Source organism: Apteryx rowi, unplaced genomic scaffold, assembly GCF_003343035.1.
Source record: "Apteryx rowi isolate R43461 unplaced genomic scaffold, aptRow1 scaffold_3, whole genome shotgun sequence".
Lineage (NCBI taxonomy): Eukaryota > Metazoa > Chordata > Aves > Apterygiformes > Apterygidae > Apteryx > Apteryx rowi.
The window spans coordinates 1,468,914-1,487,474 of record NW_020449418.1 but is presented as its reverse complement, the minus strand read 5'-3'; the positions used below and the strand labels follow the sequence as shown (position 1 = coordinate 1,487,474).

The window sequence follows — 18,561 nt, the reverse complement described above, 5'->3', positions numbered from 1 at the left end:
CACAGGGGACCCCGGGCAGAAGTTCAGCTGGAGTAAAAGCGGCAAGGTTCCTCATCCCTAGGACTATTGAGGAGCCAGGCCTCTGCCTTGCTAGGGATGCAAGCAGCAGCAAGGATGTCTAAATGCACCTTGTCTTCTAAAAAATCCCTCCTTATCAACATGGGGCTATCGCTAACTGCCCCTCTAGGTGTCTCTGGTGCCCCTCACCTAGGCATTAGGCCTCAGGCTGCCACCTTTCTCCTGGGGAAGTAACACATTTCTTCCATGCTGACAGCAGGTGCCTTGGATGCGTTTTTTTGTGCATCAACCACAACTGCCTCAGGAGATGAACTTTTCTGTACTTAAAGAGCTGCAGGTGTTCCTGGCCTGGTGACACTGGTCTAGCCTCATGATAGGAAGGCATTTTCTAGGCTGTATAGCTAGCAAGCGGAGACAAACCTTGCTTAAGTGGCTTGAGAAAATACTGTCATTAGCTGTCCACTACCAGAGCTCACTCCATCCTGAGTCATGTAACTTGGACGCTTCAAAATAAGACCTTCATTTTAACCTACTAGCATTTTCAACTAAGACCAGAGCTCTGTCCTCTCATTGCAGGACATTAGTGGCAGCATCCATAAGGCAGATGGTCAGATACCAACACAGCGCCGAGATGCTCTGATGACACATTTTGCAAAACCAGAATGCGTTTCCCCTCGAGTCTCCTGTCACATGAATACGGGAATCCTCTGACTCCTTCCGCACAGATGCTCACTCCCTCCCCATTTCCCTAGACTGCTTCTGAAAAAAGACTCTTGCGCCTCTCAAGGTTTTTAGAGTTATTGAGATTTCCAGACTGTCAGCATTGCAAAATGACACTTGCAAACTATTTGGGAACGAGACAGGGTTTTGAAACAAAAACACCAAGGAGGCTTTCAGACACATTCTGGGATGTCCTTTTCTAGATCCACCATGCTGCTTTCCTGTTTGGTCTTCCCACGGGCTGCCGAGTAATTTAATCAGAATAGTCATGCAGGGAATTACAACAATCCAGCAGCTCAGAGCTTCCTCTGCCTCTGCAGAGGATCTACATTGCTCGCTGAACCACTAAACTGGTCGATACAGCTAACGTTACCACGCATCAGCTTCGCATCAGTCACTGTAAACGGGGAAATAAAGGCTAAGAAAGTTCTCCTCTTTGCTGTCCCGAGCATGGGAAAACTGAACAAAGAATAGTAGCTGCCCTGTGTATATGCAGCAAGGACAGACAGAGAGGAGGGGTGGTTACTCTCCATGCACACAGTGGGCAATGCCAGTGGGAGGCACCTGACCATCTTTGCTAAAATTCTTCTTACTCTAGTTAAAAAAAAAAACAAAAAAAAAACACTACAACAAAAAAACAAAACAAAAAAGGCACGTCAGGTTTTGAAAACATGCCATACCCATCGTTATTGTGGCATAAATAACTCCCTCAGTAACCTGCAACCCTGGCCTCGGTCCAGCCGCAGCAAGCCTACCAAAAAGACCTGCACAGTCAAAAGCAAAGAGAAAGGGAGACAAAGAGAAAGCCACAGATAAACACATATGAAGAACAAGTGAGTCAGTCTCGTTCAGGCCCCCGCTCCCATCCCCTGTGTCAATGAAGGGAGCATGCTGTACAATGAAACTTCAAAGAGTGACGAGGGACCAGGAGACATTTTCAACCAGCTCCTTTGAACAAGGAAAATGATTATCGTGGTAATTCAAATCAGACAGGGCAGATGAACTTTTTCAGTTGGAATAATTATTGTTCAGTCAGCAGTCACGTTGCCCCTTGCATTTTCACTCTGTTTCTTATCACACCCTTCAATTATGCAAATACAGCACAGGAAAAGAATGATAACTGTTTAACATGTTTCAGCCCAGGAGAAAAGGGAAGCAGCAGCAATTGCTGAAGCTGGAAAAAAAAAAGGCAGAGGCATCCTCAGTGGAGAGGCGGGAATCCTGATGATGAAAGAGGGACCCCAAGACCCAGTCTTGCCTGCCCTGGTTCATTTTAATTAACTCAACCTGGTTTGTTATACTGTTTTGCAGTCCCACCTCCGATGCTGTACAACTCTTCTATCTCCTCAGCCCATCTGGAGGGTTGCTTTGATGTCCTTTCTTGGCAGCACATTCACTAATTTTACTAATGTTCCTATTTTTGTTTGATTTTACTATGTCCATTTGTTTGGAGATACACGTGTGTCTTCCAAGACTCACACTAGCTCTGCTAGAGATGCCAGGAGCAGCTCCCCAGACTGCCTGACTCTTTCTGACTCAACTTGCAGGGCAGGGAGATGCGGGGGAAGCAAAGAGAGCTTGGATGGGGGTCATATTTTAGCATATTTGGCTAGAAAAGGTCTGGGCAAACCCATATTTAATAGCATCAGTCACACTAAGATCTCAGAGCGGTTGGTAGCAACAAGCATCACTTCACATAAGACAGGCAAGGGGTGCTGTTACCATCTAATAAGGTGAGGGGGGAAGGATAGAGATTTCAGATTTGTACGTGTTAAACCAGTGGCAAATGGGCAGAACCAAGACCTACAGGTTTGACCCACGTGCCATGCGGATTTGAGCTCTGATTTCTTGAGTCAAACAGGGGYACCAACTGCTTCACAATACCACTGCCTGTCCCCCCCTGCACCGCTCTGCTGCCTGCTCCTCTCACATCACTGTGGCTCTGTCTTTGCCTAGTCCTTTTTCCCATTCACCCCAAGGAATCACTCCAAACTTGATTTTACCAAAAAAACATGGAGACTCTTAGCAACACAATGCCTTTTTCCTTCTCGCACAAATCACCTTAAAAGGAGGCTGCATGATAATACACAGGGTGGTTTTGTGCGGAAGAAGGGACCTGCTGAGACCTGCAGAAGGGACCTGTGGTTTAGCATTTAATAGGAGGGTAAAGACACCACACACTTTGGCAGTGAGGGACTGTCTGAACTTGCACGTTTCCAGTTGTTTGCTTTAGAGGCTCATATCTCTTTTTACTGCTGTAGTACTGCTCAGGGCTGCACCTAGCATCCAGCGGTGCCTGGCATTCACTGGATAGGAGAAATCGGGCTTGGAAATTAAAGGATTTCACTTAACTAAGCCTTAAAACACAGTCCAGAGCAGCAGYCAGATATAACAGGGCTCTCGTTTCATGCCGGGATTTGTTTCCACCCTTGAGACAGGTAGCTATCACTGTTTCCAGCTGGAGAATAGGGAGTAGCATTCAGATCCTGCCCCCTTCGTGGTAAACGAGAGGAGGATCCCCTGGTGGGCAGTTGTGTGGGGCCTGAGATATACCAGTGAAGGGCTCTAAAACCAGGGGGAACAGGAAGCCAGCACACACCGTTCCCTGATGTTTTTCTTCCTACCAGCTCCCAGATTCTGCTCCTGGGTCCTACTCATCACTGTTTGGCTTTATCACAATAACCTCATTTAAAATACAGTCAGCAGCAGATGCAGAGCAAAGGGAGTGCCTCTGCCTAAGACCGCTATTAACACCACACCAAGGGGACTGTAAGGTCAGCTTATAGTACTTTTACTCATGATAAGGAGCATCACACTGCATATTTATACTTGTAACACACTAAGCCAGCTGGTCAAACAACTATTAATAGCAGCCACAGGCAGCACCATCAGCACCCAAAATTACCTCATTTTGACAGCATTCCCATAATTTGGGCTTTTTCTACCACGCTTGCAGGGCTCTGATCTCTCAGTTCTTTAGGCATCTAACTGGTCTGGATTTCAGTGAACGGTAGGTATATGTGCATCTCTGAGCAGCAGGTTACCAAGAAAAAAAACAGAGGTTTAAGCCGGGCTCCAGTTTATCACTCCTGCCAGCTAAGACTTTCAATACAATGCGAGTTTATGGAGCTGCCTAGATAACGTAACCAGGGTTACCCAGCCCATAGATCCGTCTTTGTACCCCAGCTAATCCGGTGTATGCCTTTACATGTCACAGTTCTTAGCTTAGTTGTATTATCCTCTTTCCAACATGCAGCAGGGGAAAAAAAAAAAAGGCAATTTATCTTACATTGCAGGCAACTGGAAAACCCCAGAGAGTGAGGCTGCAGCAACATGTGCTGCTCTGGCTGCAGGAAGGCTTCAGCCCTGCCTGCCCTGCTGCTAGTCACAGCCTTGCCCCACGTCCCCCTTAGTAAAACAGCTCAGACCATTTTGGCAAAGCCAAGCTGGCGTGTAACTGCACGTGGCAGACCTGGGGGGCGGCAAGCTCCAGCTCAGCCTCTCCTCTGCACCAACCAGCATGTTTCACCCTGGCCGTGACGCGTCTCCACCTTTTCTCACCCAAACCAGCAGCAATCTTCCTGTTCACCACTGTAATTTAGCTGCTGCCAAAATGGGATGGTTCAGGAAAGTGAAGTTATTTCTACATTGCTTTTTTTTGCTTAGCATTATGACTCCTAAGCCTTCACAAGAACAGTGACCTACACTGAGCTACAAGCTGTCCCTATGTGCAAGGTACATACACTGCAGTAATGGCCATTAAGATAAATTAACCCCATGTGATTTCCAGCAGTGGCACCACCAGAGCTTCTGTCAGGGAACTTTAAAACCCAGCATTGCCTACTGGGGCCGGAGAGGACTCCACTTCTCTCACAAACAGCTCAGACACAAGAGCCAGGAGTTTAGACCCAAACCTACCTTCCTCCTTAACTCTCCGTTCTCTGCCCGCCTCCCCACTCCAATCTGCCCCTGCGCTGTGCACATGAATGCTTCCTACTCTGCTGCAGACAAGGCTGGTGACCAGGGATCTACTTTTCCAGAAAAGTGATATAATCTCTCACATTCACACTCAAATGGATTCTACAGTGATGACAAGATCAGCTCTGCTGTCACATCAGAGGGTGATAATTTCACATAAGGGGTATTGAACAAAAAAAGGATGCATGAATAAAGCTTAAGGAGTGAGCATCTGTGAACTCAAGCCACATGCATTAACCTCCTGAAGAGGATGGGGAATGCACAGGTGACAGAAGTTAGTGATGCTGCTAGAGACATGACTGGCAGCTGCAGACAGGATGATGAGCAAGTGTGTACAGAAGGAGTGTAACAGCATGCACACTGTCCCCTTTCATAAAGTATGGCTTCTGAAACCAGTTTACAGATGGTTAATAAACTATCAAAAGAGACATAGTTGTTTTAATAAATAATCAATTATAAAAACTGCTATTAATTCCAACAGATCAACAGATTCATAGATTTTGAGCCCCAAAGGGACCATTAGACCAGTAGCACATAAATGCAAGCCACCAGCATTTCACCAATCACTCCTAAAAAGAAAATCCTAAGTATTCCTGCATTTGACTAAAGCTTGTCTTCTAGAAAAACATCAAGGCAAAAAGAATCCACAATTGCTTGCAATATTTTACAGTGATGTTGTGTTAACCCAGATATACTACTTATTTGTGCAGGAAGCTTAAAACTTTGAGTGATTCACTAGTCTTTTCTTTCCAACTAACATTAGATCTGTAATATTAAGTATGACCAACATCAGTAAATAAACTTGTCACACAAGCTGTAAGAATTGTATGCACTTTTGTGTACTGGTTCTCATAAAGCTCAAGTTCTCTATCCCACACAACCCCCCCAGACAGTTAGCTGTGGTATACCATTTACAGAGACGTCATATGGCTCAGCCTCTTCATAATATCCTTCTGGGGATTCGATCTTGGGGACCAAAGGCTGTTTTGTTTCAGGAATCTGCAGAGCAAATAAATAAGAGAAGTGTGATTTTAGATAAAGATAGATGCTTGAAAACAATGGGGCTTTTTTTTTTTTTTAAGCATCAAGATGCATCCTAGCAGATGAGACCTTTTAGATGTGCACATCAGCATTTTTATGTGAACAGGTTGAGATGTAAGGGAAGAAAGAGTACTGAATACTAGATTGGTGAAGGTTTCCAATATGCAGGTAGTTTAAGCATAAAGGAGCTTGGCAGCTACTATATAACTGTGCCATAAATATTATTTTCTTTAATTTTTCTGAAAACCCTGGGAGGATCAACTTGAATGTTTCCCAATAAGCAGCAATTCTAACCCATGGGCCTTGCCATGAGAAAGGGAGGTATTCCTATTGTACAGATTCCTTCTAAGCTACTCAACTGGGGACAATGTTCTACACTATGGAGAATGTTAAGAGGGAATCAGAACTGCAGATTTTTGGTGCAATCCTGGCTATGTTGAAGTTATAGCCTGAGCAATCACTGTATCTTGGAGTTCCCGGCTAGTAGCAAACCAGCAGCTAAAAATCTCTGTTTTAGAAACTATATCAGGAATCTTTAATTGTGCTCTGAGCAAAAAATGAAGGAAATAGATAAACAACACTGATGGAAAATAAGCCTTTGAAAAGAGTCCAGAGCTGGAAAACCCCTGTGGTGCCTGCCAAGCCCCTCCCTAAACTCAAGCAAGAGCTGGCAGGAAAAACAGTGCCTTGATCCTTTAGAAATACCAGCGCACAAGAAAAAAAGGAGAAGCTAAGAAACAAGCTTTTTACTTTTCAAGTAATTCACATGGCTGTCAAATGTGAGACAGTAGAATCGGAGATCACAGCAGGATGAGCCCACAGATTATGCTGTTCCCAAACTATGCAGTGGCATCATGTCTCACCCATCACCACCTGACCGTACTGTCCCTACCATTCCCCAGTGAGGTTACCCTCTCATCACCCAGTTAAAATCATTCCCTCAGTCATCAGATAACAGTAGGATCTGGCTCACAGGCGCTTGAACTGGATTCTGATCAAGATTTCATTAAACCCTTTGAAGGCCATGGAGCATACATGCTCCTTCCTGGCTACCCCACAGTTGCTCCGGGTGCCCTGGAGAAGAGGGGCTAGTTGGGCACCAGCATCACCAAGATATGGAGCCATCTAAGGCAGGATCGGTCCCTTTGCAGGTCATGCCAGCACCATCAAATGCAGGTTCAAAGCTGTCCCTCCTGCCCAGCATGTTGCTACCAAAAGGTATTGCTGCCCTACCAGAAGGAGCAAGGAAGCTTTGACAGAAAAGATTTTCTGGTCAATAACTGCCCGTGAAGGGGATGCAGGCTGAGCCCATGGGACTTTGGTATGCTGAGCACACCTCAAACGCAGCTCCAGCCAAAACCACTCACCCCTCCATTCCCCCATCCGCGAGCTGCATGTGGCTCCGCCAGCCTTGCAAACTGCAAGAATCTTGCAAGGAAACTCCTTTCTGCATGGGACTGCCAGACACTGTGAGCAGACTTTCAGCTTGCTTTCCAGAGCCACGTAGGACACATTGTCGGAAACCACTTGCCTCCAAATACTTAAAAGGCTTAAGAACTTACCCTAATGTGCTAAAGAAACAAAAACAAACCCAGCCACTCCAAAGCTTTACTAAACCCCTTTCTTGGCCAGGGAATCTGTCTGTAATTGCCATCTGTGGCAGTCTCGTGTGTGCAGCCAGCTCACATTGTATTGCAGCCATAAACAAACTGCCTACACAAAGAAATGCTGTGGGTTTTTTGACACCGTCCAACAAGTGTCAGGGAAGGGGTGGGGGGAAGGGGCTGCTCGTTGTTTCCTACAGACAATGGAAACCAACAGGGACTAGGTGGGACTGCGCCTCAGCTGCCCCAGGAGTTATTTTTTTCTCTTCTCTTTCCCTAAAGGCGTGGACTTCTTTTGTCTCTCACTTAGGCCAAAGCGTATGTGCTGCGTTATCTAACCCAGTATGGTCCTCACAGAACATTTGCCTGTTACATTAAGGCACAAGAGAGCATGCAAATAAATATTGCGTGAGCTGTAAGGAAATGATCCCGGGAGTCCAGCATCCGTGCCGCGTGACTTTCTCAGCGGACGGCTAGGGAAAGCAGCAGAGCTGTCAGGGCTACAGGAGAACGAAAGAACATCAAGGTCTGAGCCATAGCCCAAGGGACTCATTGTTTAAAGGCAGCTCTGGGACAATATCAAAGAAATGCAGAAACACCAAGATCCAGCCAGGCCACCCTCTATGGTACCCAAGCACACAGGCAACTGTTGGGGTCGGTGAACACAGGAGACAGTTCTTTCTGTAGAGCTTCATCACCAAACTTCCCCTGCGCCTCRAAAGGGAAATGTAAAGCAACACCACAGGAATCTGACAGCCACTCAAAAGTCCCCTGGGTCCAAACACCTCCATCACATTCAGACTTACGCAGTGTCTCCTTTTCACTAGACAAGCAACTTCCCCAGCCCCGGTCTGAGGACTTCAGTGGGATAAGTTTCAGAAGACCAAGTTTCACTGGTCTCACTCCATTAAACTCGGAGCCTTTAGAAGAAGAAGAGCAGCACTCTCTAGTCATTGACTCTTCTGACTGAAAATCCCAATGACAAAATCCTAAATCCCAATGACACAGTTTCCATTCCTTGTAATTGCATTCCACTTTTTTGCTGTTCTCTCTCTGTCTCTCTCTCACACACACAGACACTTAAAATAATCAAGTCATACTTCTGGGGTTTTTACTGGCAGGCACTTTCCAAGGCACTATGACACTTCACCGTCCTTCACCCCAGGCTGGGCAGAAGACCCCAATCTAACTCTGTAGTTCACCTTTGAGCATGCTTGGCTAACACTTGTTTAAATCAAAAATTGAAGAAATTAATCCTGTTCTACCAGAGCACAGGCCCAGTTGCCAGCAACTGAAATACCACATCAGAGAACCCTTCAAAAACCTTCTACTGCCTTAACATTGCCGAGCAACAGAAAACTCCATAGAGTTAATATATACATTTTTCAGGTCCTCTCCCCACCTCCTGGCAAGAATTTGCACTCTCTCATCCCCACAACCTAGATGGACATTGATCCTGCCTGAACCTGGAGCAGCAAAGATGGACAGGGAAGATTCGTTTCCCCACAGCAGTGGTTTCCACAGGCTAACTGGGACCACATTAAAGCTCTCCCCAGGCACACTCCTTGAAATATTTAAGTACATCAGAGTATTTAGATATCTTTGCTGCCAACAGATCGCTGAGACTCCTCAGATGCTCACAGTTCGCAGGTACTCGATTTTTTTATTCAAATGAAGTTAGTTCCAGCAGTCAGCGGTGGGGAAAAGGTAGTTCCCAGTATAGGCAGATTGCCTTGGAGCAGAGGAATGACTTAGCTAAGCTTCTCGGCTGTCATCCAGGACTGTTTTCTTCCAGTCCTCTTATTTGACTTCCTGATTGCCATATTGGAAAGATAACAGGTGTGTTAGAGTCATCCCATGATATCCAACACTTGTGGCCAGATTTTCAGAACAGGAGCTCTCAGAGGAGGCTAAAAAACATCAGCAAATCAGGTATCCAAGGAGAACTGACCCCTGGAATGGGGCAGGGGACATCTAAGAGCTGAACTGTTTGGAGAAAACTCTTCAGACCCTGGGCTGCTCAATGTCTCCCCAAGAAAGCATTCTCTGCAGTGCATTTAGGAGTCTAACTAGCTCAGTCATTCCCTTTCCCAGGACAGCGTTTGAAGAAAGTGTTTTTAATTTTCTGATTTTGCTGCAAGTTTTGTTTTCAAAGTTCAGTATCAGTCAGATGTTGGACTGGGGAAGAGGCTGCCCCACAAGAGCAGCAGCCACCTTGACACCCGGCTCCAGTACAGCTTGCAGAAGCAGATGTGCCGGAGATATCCTGGGGCCTGGTAAGTACTGACACACTCTGCTGTGCTAGGTGGTGGGGTCAGCTCTCTGCCTGCTCCTACCATGCGCTTCAGACTTAGTCACTCCCTTGCATGTTCCTTATCCATCTGGATGCACTGGCTCTCAGAAATCCAGCAGAGGCCACACATGTTCAAGGCAGAGAAGCAGCACATGAACGTGCCCTGGAAGAGCACCATGCTTTTGTGCTCAGATAACTCTGCTCTTCCAAGGACTGGCTTCTYTTGAGGCACAGATTGAATTTAATTAAGATGACACAGGTAAGAAGATAGAGAAAGAAACCATCATCCTGGTATCATCCTCGTTCCTTTGAGGTCACTGGTGCCTGCAAGAGGGACAGGGCAGGTCTGTTACTGACATTATTCCTTTCCTTCCCTTGCAAGGACATGCACTTTGGTGCTTGGTTTGAACCAGCGGAGAGAGGTGAGAATTGTGCTGGTGCCCTTGTCCTGGGCTTGATCAAGCAGAAGTTGGGACATACCTGGGAGAGGCAGGAGGCTGCCACCTTTCCCAGGCCTGCACCGTGCCAGCCTGCAGTGCATTCCTGTGCTCGTTCCACTGAATAAGCAGGAGGCGCCGCCTCGCAGTTTCCCACAGCGGGAGCCAACGGTTCCTGCCTCAGCAACGCAGCTGTGGCAGCTCCGCTCCCAGCACCGGCTGCCCGACGAGAGCTGCGTCTGCTCGCTGGTAGCCAGGCACATTTCTCTGCTTGCAGGGGCTGCTCCGATAGCCCACGCTGTGGTCCCTTCCACCCACCTCCCTGTCACAGCCCATCGCCCTTCTCAGGCTTTGAGGAATGCAATGTAAAACGCAATTCCTGCTCCCACCACTGCTCCCAGGCGACTCCTGCTCCAGCTCTGCATTTCCAACCCTGCCGCGTGGGTAGGAGCCTCCCTGGGAGCTGGAACAGCTCCCTGCAGACAACTGCGCTGCATCTGAGGCGCTGCTGCGCTAGTCCAGCCCTACTCCTTCATTTTCCCAGCACCTCTAGCTAACACCAACTGAGCCACCCAGCTCCTTCTGTACAGTACTCCTGGGGCCTCACCTCCAAGTCCTCCTTCCCAGGAGAGCAGCAGACTGTCCTCAAAGGCTCCTGAATGCACCATCCCTTTCTCCTCCTCACCTCCTCCCTATGAGGCTTCATGCTCTCCTTTCCGTTTACATCAAGGAATCCCAACTACTGTGATTCCCATGTCTAATCAACCACTGAACAGTAAATCATCCCCCTGCTCCTGTCTAGTGTCTCTTGAGAATATCCAGGCTGGCTTTCTAGCACAAAAGCAAAATCCCACTGAAAGCTGATCATGTTGAACTGTACCCTGATTAGATTTAACTGCCCTATGGAAAAATCTAAAGCTACTTTGCTTGCAGCTTTTTGCAGCAGGCCTTAGGGGAGCTGAAATGCAATGCAGTTTGTCTTTCACACAGGCAAGGAGCATTAAAAGAAAGCAGGAAAATAGGCTCTGTAATGCTGTATAACCCAGTCCCCATGCTGCTGTTCTCCAGCCACTGTGCACTACACTCAGCCAGGGCATGGCAGACCAATGAAGAGGAATGATATAGGCTGAGGGTCCAACACCCTCCCCAGATCAGTCACTGGGGCTCCCTCCTTGCAGATCCGCATGGCTGTGCAACGGCCAGGCRGGGAAAACAACGGGTGTAATGCCTGGCACAGTCACTCAAAGCACAGGAAATGCCAGATGCTGCAACTGAAAGCAACCCTGATCTTCCCTGCTAACAACCAAACTGCGCAATATTCTGCAAGTAAGGGAAAACTTGACATTGCATGGGTATCACCCCACCGCCCTAGAGCTTAAGGATTTCTGGCCCTTGTAAGGTCATGCCAGGCAGACAAACTATAGCTGCTGCTTTTACGCTTCTGGGAGATTTGCAAAGCAGCAATGAAGAGCCAACATCACATTTGTGATGATTTCAAAAAACTGAAAACAAAATCCTCTTTGTTATTTGAGCCTGGATCACTGTATTACTAGTCTGGGTTTCTCTGGTTGGGAACACAGACTGTTTTGCACAGTTCTCTTGCACACGCACAGGAATCCCAAGGCTCCCAGAAGTGCTGCACATGATCTCTCTGGCCAGTTTGTGCATAAGCTTTGGGAACAAAAGGGATTTTTGGATGTCCAGCTGCCGCTGAGCACAGTCACACTGCCTGGGCTGCCAGCCATCCTCATGGTCTGCACTAGGCACAGAGATCTACATCTTTTGTAATGACAAAAAGTACAGGTGGGGAAAGGAAGAGACGTGTTCCAGGAAACCCATACACTGGATGGACCTTCATTGTTTTTTTGTTTTTTTTTAAAAAAACTCACCAGGAATATTTGTCTCACTAATATACAGCAGGCAGAGCTTTGCCCAAATAGCCAYGCTGCATACTACATAATAAAAAAGGCCCTGAAGCCTTCAGAGGTTCAAATTCCTAGACTAAGGGCTAGGCAGTGAAAAGGAAAGGAGTTATAAAACATACCTTTGGAGGGGGGAGGTCTGGCAGGCTCTTCTGAGGAGGGGACGAATGCAATCCCAAGTCTCCATTGGTCAAGGAGTCTCTCCGATCCAGCGCTGCAAGACAGAAATAATTATAACAATGACATGTGGCATTTCCCAGCAAAGCACTTGCTGCCCAGTGCTGTGCAGGTGCTATTTAAGTCAGAAGCAGGGTGATAATTACAGACAGAGCAGCAGAGCAACCATGTCATTTCAGGCTGTATCCAGAAATGTTGCACTAGCAGATCCAGCAAAAGAACCAGCCTCTATTTTTTAGGCATATTTTTCCTTCTGAAAGGAAAACTGTGAAGCCCAGAATGTCTTACAGAGGGCGACCCCCTCCCCTCCCTCAAAAATATCATGAGTGGCAATGACACGGACTAATGTTGGGCAGTTCTAAATGCCTCCCTCTTATTTCTGTGCTATATGTGGTTAACTTGCAGGCACACTCCCAGCACCACTCCAAGCACCTCTGAAAGTGAGATGCCCTATGATGTTTAGCAGTGCACCACTGAACGCAGTGCAAAGTGTGACTTGATCTTCAAAAGTGAAACTGGACAGAGTTCCTTCCTCAGAGGCGTTTGCTTACACAGTCTGCCCAATGCTGCAATGGGAGGAGTAGATTTGGTTTGTACGATAAGAAGTGTCTGTTGAATTTGTAACCTCATTAAGTGAGCCATAGCTGAAGAATTAAACTTTCGCATTGACTTGCTGAAACTTTAAAGGATCTTGAGAAACAGTGTTACCTAGTGGGAAGATAGCAGACAGTATTTGGAAGTCTTCAGCATTTTAGTCCTTGCTCAGCTCTGACACTTATTGTTGTGACCAGACAAATCTCTAGCTCTCCCCACCTCCACTGCCTTTCCAGAAAACTGGAGCTAACACCACTCGGCTCCCAGTGTGAACTGCAATGGCTGCTGCATAACTGGGCTGCAAAATGAGTTCAAGATCAGCCAAGAACTGTAATTTAATAGCTAGTGAACCTACTAGCTGAAGACGAGATGCTTTTAAAGCAGCATAGGCCAAACATCTGAAAGGGTGTGTGGCCGCAGAACTGCCCCAGGCTATCCAAGCCTGGCTCTGGAAAGTCAGATTTTCCAAGCAGCTGAAGGCAGAATGATTCAGTGGCTGAAGGGTTAATCTAAGGCGCAGAAAGCTTGTGCTCAGTCCCTCTTTCAGCACCAGAAAATTCCTGGGTGGCCTCAGACAAGTTTCCAAATTTCATGACCTCAGAGACAGTGCAATACAACAATACTCAGGAACAAGAAGAGTGAGGCACCAAACTGCTGAAAAATTTAGGACTTTGAAGGCATTATCCTATGCAGTAGGGAAGTCCCCTTTTACAGATAGGGTTTCTTAGCTTCATTTCTTCCAAAATATTTGCCAGGATATTCAGGTATCACAAATGCAGTAAGTTAAGCATGGGAATTAGGTCCAAAACCCACACTCAGCTGATGCTCTAATTCCTTTAGTCACCTGCTAACACTTCAGCCACATTCCTTGTACACACAAAAATAGCCAAGGCACCATGCAATGCCCAGCAGCAGTTACCACTGTGCTCAGAAGGCGCTGGCATAAACTTTGCTGCATATTTTTGGGCTTTAAAAATAGAAGTTGGAAACCACATTACTTTGTTCAAGTCTGGGACTTGGAAGCCACAATGACAGCTCTGCCCTTCTGTCCTGCAATGAGCTCCTGGCCTGACGGCACAAGAAGTTAAAGCATGTCTCTTGTGACAGATTGCTCCCTGTGATGCAGGTCTCCTGGTCTTCCAGTGCTGGCTAACTTCGGTAAGCCAGGAGGTCACAGAGACCCATGGATCAACAGAAGCCAACTGAACATAGCTGTTTGCACCCTGCAAGTAGGACTGCTGGGTATCTTGTAAAGTTCAAATTGATATTAAGGCAGGTGAGTGTAGGACACAGACTGTTCATCAGCCCTACCAGACAGTGTTTCTTTGCTTCATGAGGAGATGCACCTACCAAAATACGCTACACAGACAGAGTTGTATCTACTGGCTGCTGTCAGACGTTGGCCTTCTCTGTAAGGGACCAGGAAGAAGATTCTCTCAGGGCAGACATCTTCCATCAATAGCAGATGAGGCCATTGTTGTTTTTGGAAAGATCAGAAGCAAGGCTGAGATTTCCTAAAGCCCCAGTGGGCTATTCCCCAAGAGAGGGTTATCTCCACACTCACAATTGTGCACACAGGGCACTTTCAAAGGGCTTCTCCAGCAGAGAGAAACTGTCAGGCCAATGTGTATCCTTCTGCCCCAGGCAAAACCTCCCATGCTCAGCTCTGCAGAAGAGAAACTATTGCAGCAGTGTTAACTACTGCCAAAACCTTTGCAACTGGTGGCCATCTGTTCATCACTCCCCAGTACACCTAGCAATCATCTCACTGAACCTTACTGCACCAGCAAAAGGCTGTTTGCTTTCTGTACCAACAGTTCCCCCTCCTCCCACCAATCTTCTCAGCATGGGACAGAGACCACAGCTTCAGTCCTCAGCCTGCTGGAAACCATCCCACCTCCATAGACTCATGCCCACACAGTCCAGCTGAGGAGCAAAGCAGGATGTGATGGAGCTTTGATTGTTGGACTTTGTATGGCAAGAACCACACCTTTAACCTTCTTCCTAACAAGACCCCTGGGAGATGGTACAGGGTTTTCTGTTCTGAGGTTAGAGAGGGCAGCTCTCACTGTGTCCAGCACCCAGCAACAGAGGACAAGCACCTAATGCATGTTTTTGGTATGAAGAGTCTACACGTGTGTTGTACATATCCCTTCTTTCTGCAGCTAGGCACATCTGCACCACATAGCACAAAACTATTACCTTATTGGGGGGGGGGGAAGTATTTTTTCCTAGACAAGCATTAACACTTTCCAAGTATTTTCCGATAAAAACGTCTCCCTAAACCCTGTAATTTGGAGAGTGTTTAGAAGAGAGAAGGAAGGAGAAAAAAAGACAAAATGATTGCCAAAATTCACATCTGTATTAATTTTGTTATTTGTTTGTGCTCTCTGCTCCTCGTCAAAGTGCATCATTCCCAGTATCTGAGCTAAAAGGATCATGGTGTGTGCCACCAGGAGCCCTACACTACACAGACAGTCCCACCTCCCAGACTCCTGCCTCTGCAGTGACTTCCAGAAGGCAGATAGCATTTGGCTCGCTGAAGAAACCCATGGACTTGCAGCATAGAGACTTGCTGTATTTCTCAAGTAAGTGCCTTCATCACTCACTGCAATGAATTCAGCTACTGTGCCATAAAGAGACATCTCAAAAGAGCTGAGCTGTTCAGCTTGTATCCTTACTGATAGAATCAAAAGTAGACACAGTAAGCAGTGAAATATGCTTTTTTGCAGTAATAGCATTTTTAAGGTTTTGGGGGAACTCTTGGAGCTGAATGTATTATCATTTCAGGAAGCATTTCATCCTGTGTTGCTAGAGCACCTATACAGCAGTGAAGAAACTCTGCAGGGAATGAGATGCCCAGATGATCTCAGCCACAGGAGTGTCATCATGAGATCCCACCATAGGATTTAGGTGAAGTGAAGCGCACAGAACTATGGTGGATAAAGGGAGTGCGAGAGGGGGGGCTGTAAAGTCACTGGGGGATCTGTATCACACCCCATAACATCAGTGGTTACTATGGCCCTCTCCACCTGCTAAACCTGAACCTGCAGATCCCACTGCTGACCAGGCACACACAGACCTCTCCATCCAGTTACAGGGAAAGGCTCAGGGCTGTACAACCAGCTGTAACTATGGCTGAGATCCCATGCATGTGTGTGACTGACTTCAGCATTTCCAGTTAACTCAGGAGTTTTACTTGGACTAAGGAGGTTGCTGAAAACAGAGAAAGAGAGAAGCAACAGGTCCCGCAGGGAGTGCCTGAGTGGGTAGGCTCGTGGCCTTGATAGCGAAAAGTCTGAAATAAGAGAAGCAACTCTAAAAATAAGTTGTCTGAAATTTGTCCCTGAGTTTCAGTATGCAAGCCTTGTTTTATCCACACAACTGAGAACCTATTTAAAGAAGTATATCTGTTACTACTCAGCTACCAGGAGCTACCAACAGGCTGTGCAATCCTGTTATGGAGCGTTACAGCATTACATAGAGGGTCCCGCCTAGAGGTCACACTGGGGCTGTAGGTGTAACCTGGGAGGAGATCCTGTTTTCAAGAGTGTTTGAAGTTAACCTAAATTCAGCTGTAGGTGCTTAAAAAAAAACAAACAACAACAACAAACAAAAAACAAAAACCACAACTCTGAAAAAGGGAACTATTCTGACTATTGCAGGACCAGCACATCAACTGCAGGCTGTATTGATGCATTCTCCTGTTTGGTCTGTTTAGACTGGAAACTTTGGGGTAGGGTCCACCTCTGACTAGGTGTGCATGAAAGAGTGTGTAGAACCAGATTATTACTGACACACATTTACCAAAAACATTTGCAATGAATATCAAAGAGAAAGGACATTTTTAAAGAGTTATGATATTCTTCACCATGTTACAAATTCAAAACCTGGGAACATACATTAGAAATTAATATTTTATCCAGGTTTAATTTCTTGGCTTGTGCACTGCAGAATTCTAGCATCCCCCAGGAGATGCAGCTGCTCTGCCTGCACAGATGGCAAGGGTACAGACTGCACACCCTGGGAATCCGCCTTGCTAGGTCATGACAGCTCAGATCCTGTGGGCTAGTCAGTCAGACAGTTTTGAAGTCTTAAAGAGGTGAGGCAACCTGTTTCATGGCCAAAAGAAACACCAGGACTTCCTTAAATATTTCAGGCACTGGAGCTGCAAGCCTGAGAAGGCAACATTTTTATCCCAAAATAACACCCTCCAAAGGGCTAATTCCAGGAATAACCTCACAGTGTTTGCATGGACCATGATTTCCAGGGGAATGTAACAAAAATGGCAGTCCTTCCACATGGTCAACTGTCTCAGTCCTCAGAGCTCTGGGAAAGGCCTCCACTGACCCCAGTAAAAGACGGATCTAACCACATGCGCCTTTATTGTACCATTAGATATGAGGCAAACATTAATCTTCAGTTCCCTACCTTTGTCTTGTTTCTCTTGGTCACCCTGCTGCTTATTGATGGTCACTTTGTTCATGTAAATATATTCCTCATCACCACCTGCAAACAAAGGGAAAAGCAAGCTCTTTATCTACCCCCTACTTTCATGTTGCTAAGTTTTTCCATGAAGACAGATGCAAAAAGTGTCAGCTGTGTGCATTTGCAAGGACACATGTAGGTTGAGGCAACGTGCAAATAATCCCCAAGCAGTAATAACAAGCTGAAAATTAAATGCTGTATAGCCAGGAAATTCCATAAGTTAAAATTTCTACTTAAATATTAAGTTGGCCAAACAGTACATCCTGTGTATCTTACAGAGTGGATTAAATAAACTTAAGGTTTAACAAGAAAAACAGAAAGGATCAGGAATCTTGGGAATCTTTTGCTTGTAAAGCTGGACACATAGCCATAGTAATTTTACATAAACAATTAGAAGTCACTGCAAAAATAATCTCCATTTCATTTTCTCCTTCTAATTTTCATGTTTCCCCTCCCTCTCAACCTCCAAGAAAATATTGCTTTAAGACCCCTTAGTAGTTCTCACAAGAGCCCATCACTCATTTCTAGTTTTCCCTCCACATACCGCTGGACTTGGTGTACACCCGCAGAAGGTCAGAGAGGAAACTCTTTTTCACAACAGCCGTGCTGCTCAAGTTCTCCTTGTCCAGTATCCTCAGAAAGTCTTCAAGTTCTGTGAGCAGCTGCTCGAGAGCTAGGACAGCAACAGAGACAACTGTTGGCAAAGCAGTTTGGTGGGGTTTAAAGAGAGGACATATGTTGATTCTGTATTTTCCAAAATCCTCTGGATTTTTCTGCTCAAGAATAATTCATATTTAGTTTTCCAGCCTGAATTCTCCCTCTTGTTTTGAGAAGAAATTGAGTCCCAAAACCAAAAAGGCTCCAACTTCCCTTAGTTTGTTAAGACACCACTACAYCACCATGCAAATATCTAAGATTCTTCCTATAGGATTTTTTGCTCAACGAAAGYAYGGAGAGATTTTGAGCATTAGGGCTGAGATTCCAYGAAAGCAGCTCGCAAGGTCTTGACTGTGGAATCTGAGTTCCTTCAAACTTCATTCAGACCTCATCTGGACTGGAATCTACAAAAAGCCCTGCTTTCTGGCTCCTCTTTTCAGGCCTTCTTCCTATTTTTCTCAGTCTGTAATGATTCAGAAACATTTGTGTGCACACCCACTGAAAAAGCACTAACATAATTCATAATTCAGTAATTTCTCGGGTTATCTTGCTTGAATGGTGACCATGGTGATCTTTGTACCCAGTGAAACTGAAGATAATCCCACAACTGCACAGTTATGCGACATAGCTTT

General features: G+C 46.1%; 1 protein-coding gene across 2 annotated transcripts in view; it reads right to left on the bottom strand.

Moving 5' to 3' along the window:
• AFAP1L2 (actin filament associated protein 1 like 2) overlaps positions 1-17,939 on the bottom strand; it is a 36,028-nt gene extending 18,089 nt beyond the window's left edge. The window contains exons 1-4 of one of the 2 annotated variants that reach the window (XM_026069880.1): positions 17,817-17,939; positions 17,216-17,293; positions 12,136-12,227; positions 5,625-5,715 (exon numbers count right to left, since the gene is read on the bottom strand). In XM_026069880.1, the coding sequence (XP_025925665.1) occupies positions 5,625-5,715; positions 12,136-12,227; positions 17,216-17,270 (238 nt within the window). In that variant the 5' untranslated portion in view covers positions 17,271-17,293; positions 17,817-17,939. Of the gene's footprint in view, positions 1-5,624; positions 5,716-12,135; positions 12,228-12,336; positions 12,433-17,215; positions 17,294-17,816 lie in introns of those variants that run through there. The other variant, XM_026069881.1, reaches the window with a different exon arrangement.
• Between the last annotated feature and the right edge of the window lie 622 nt (positions 17,940-18,561).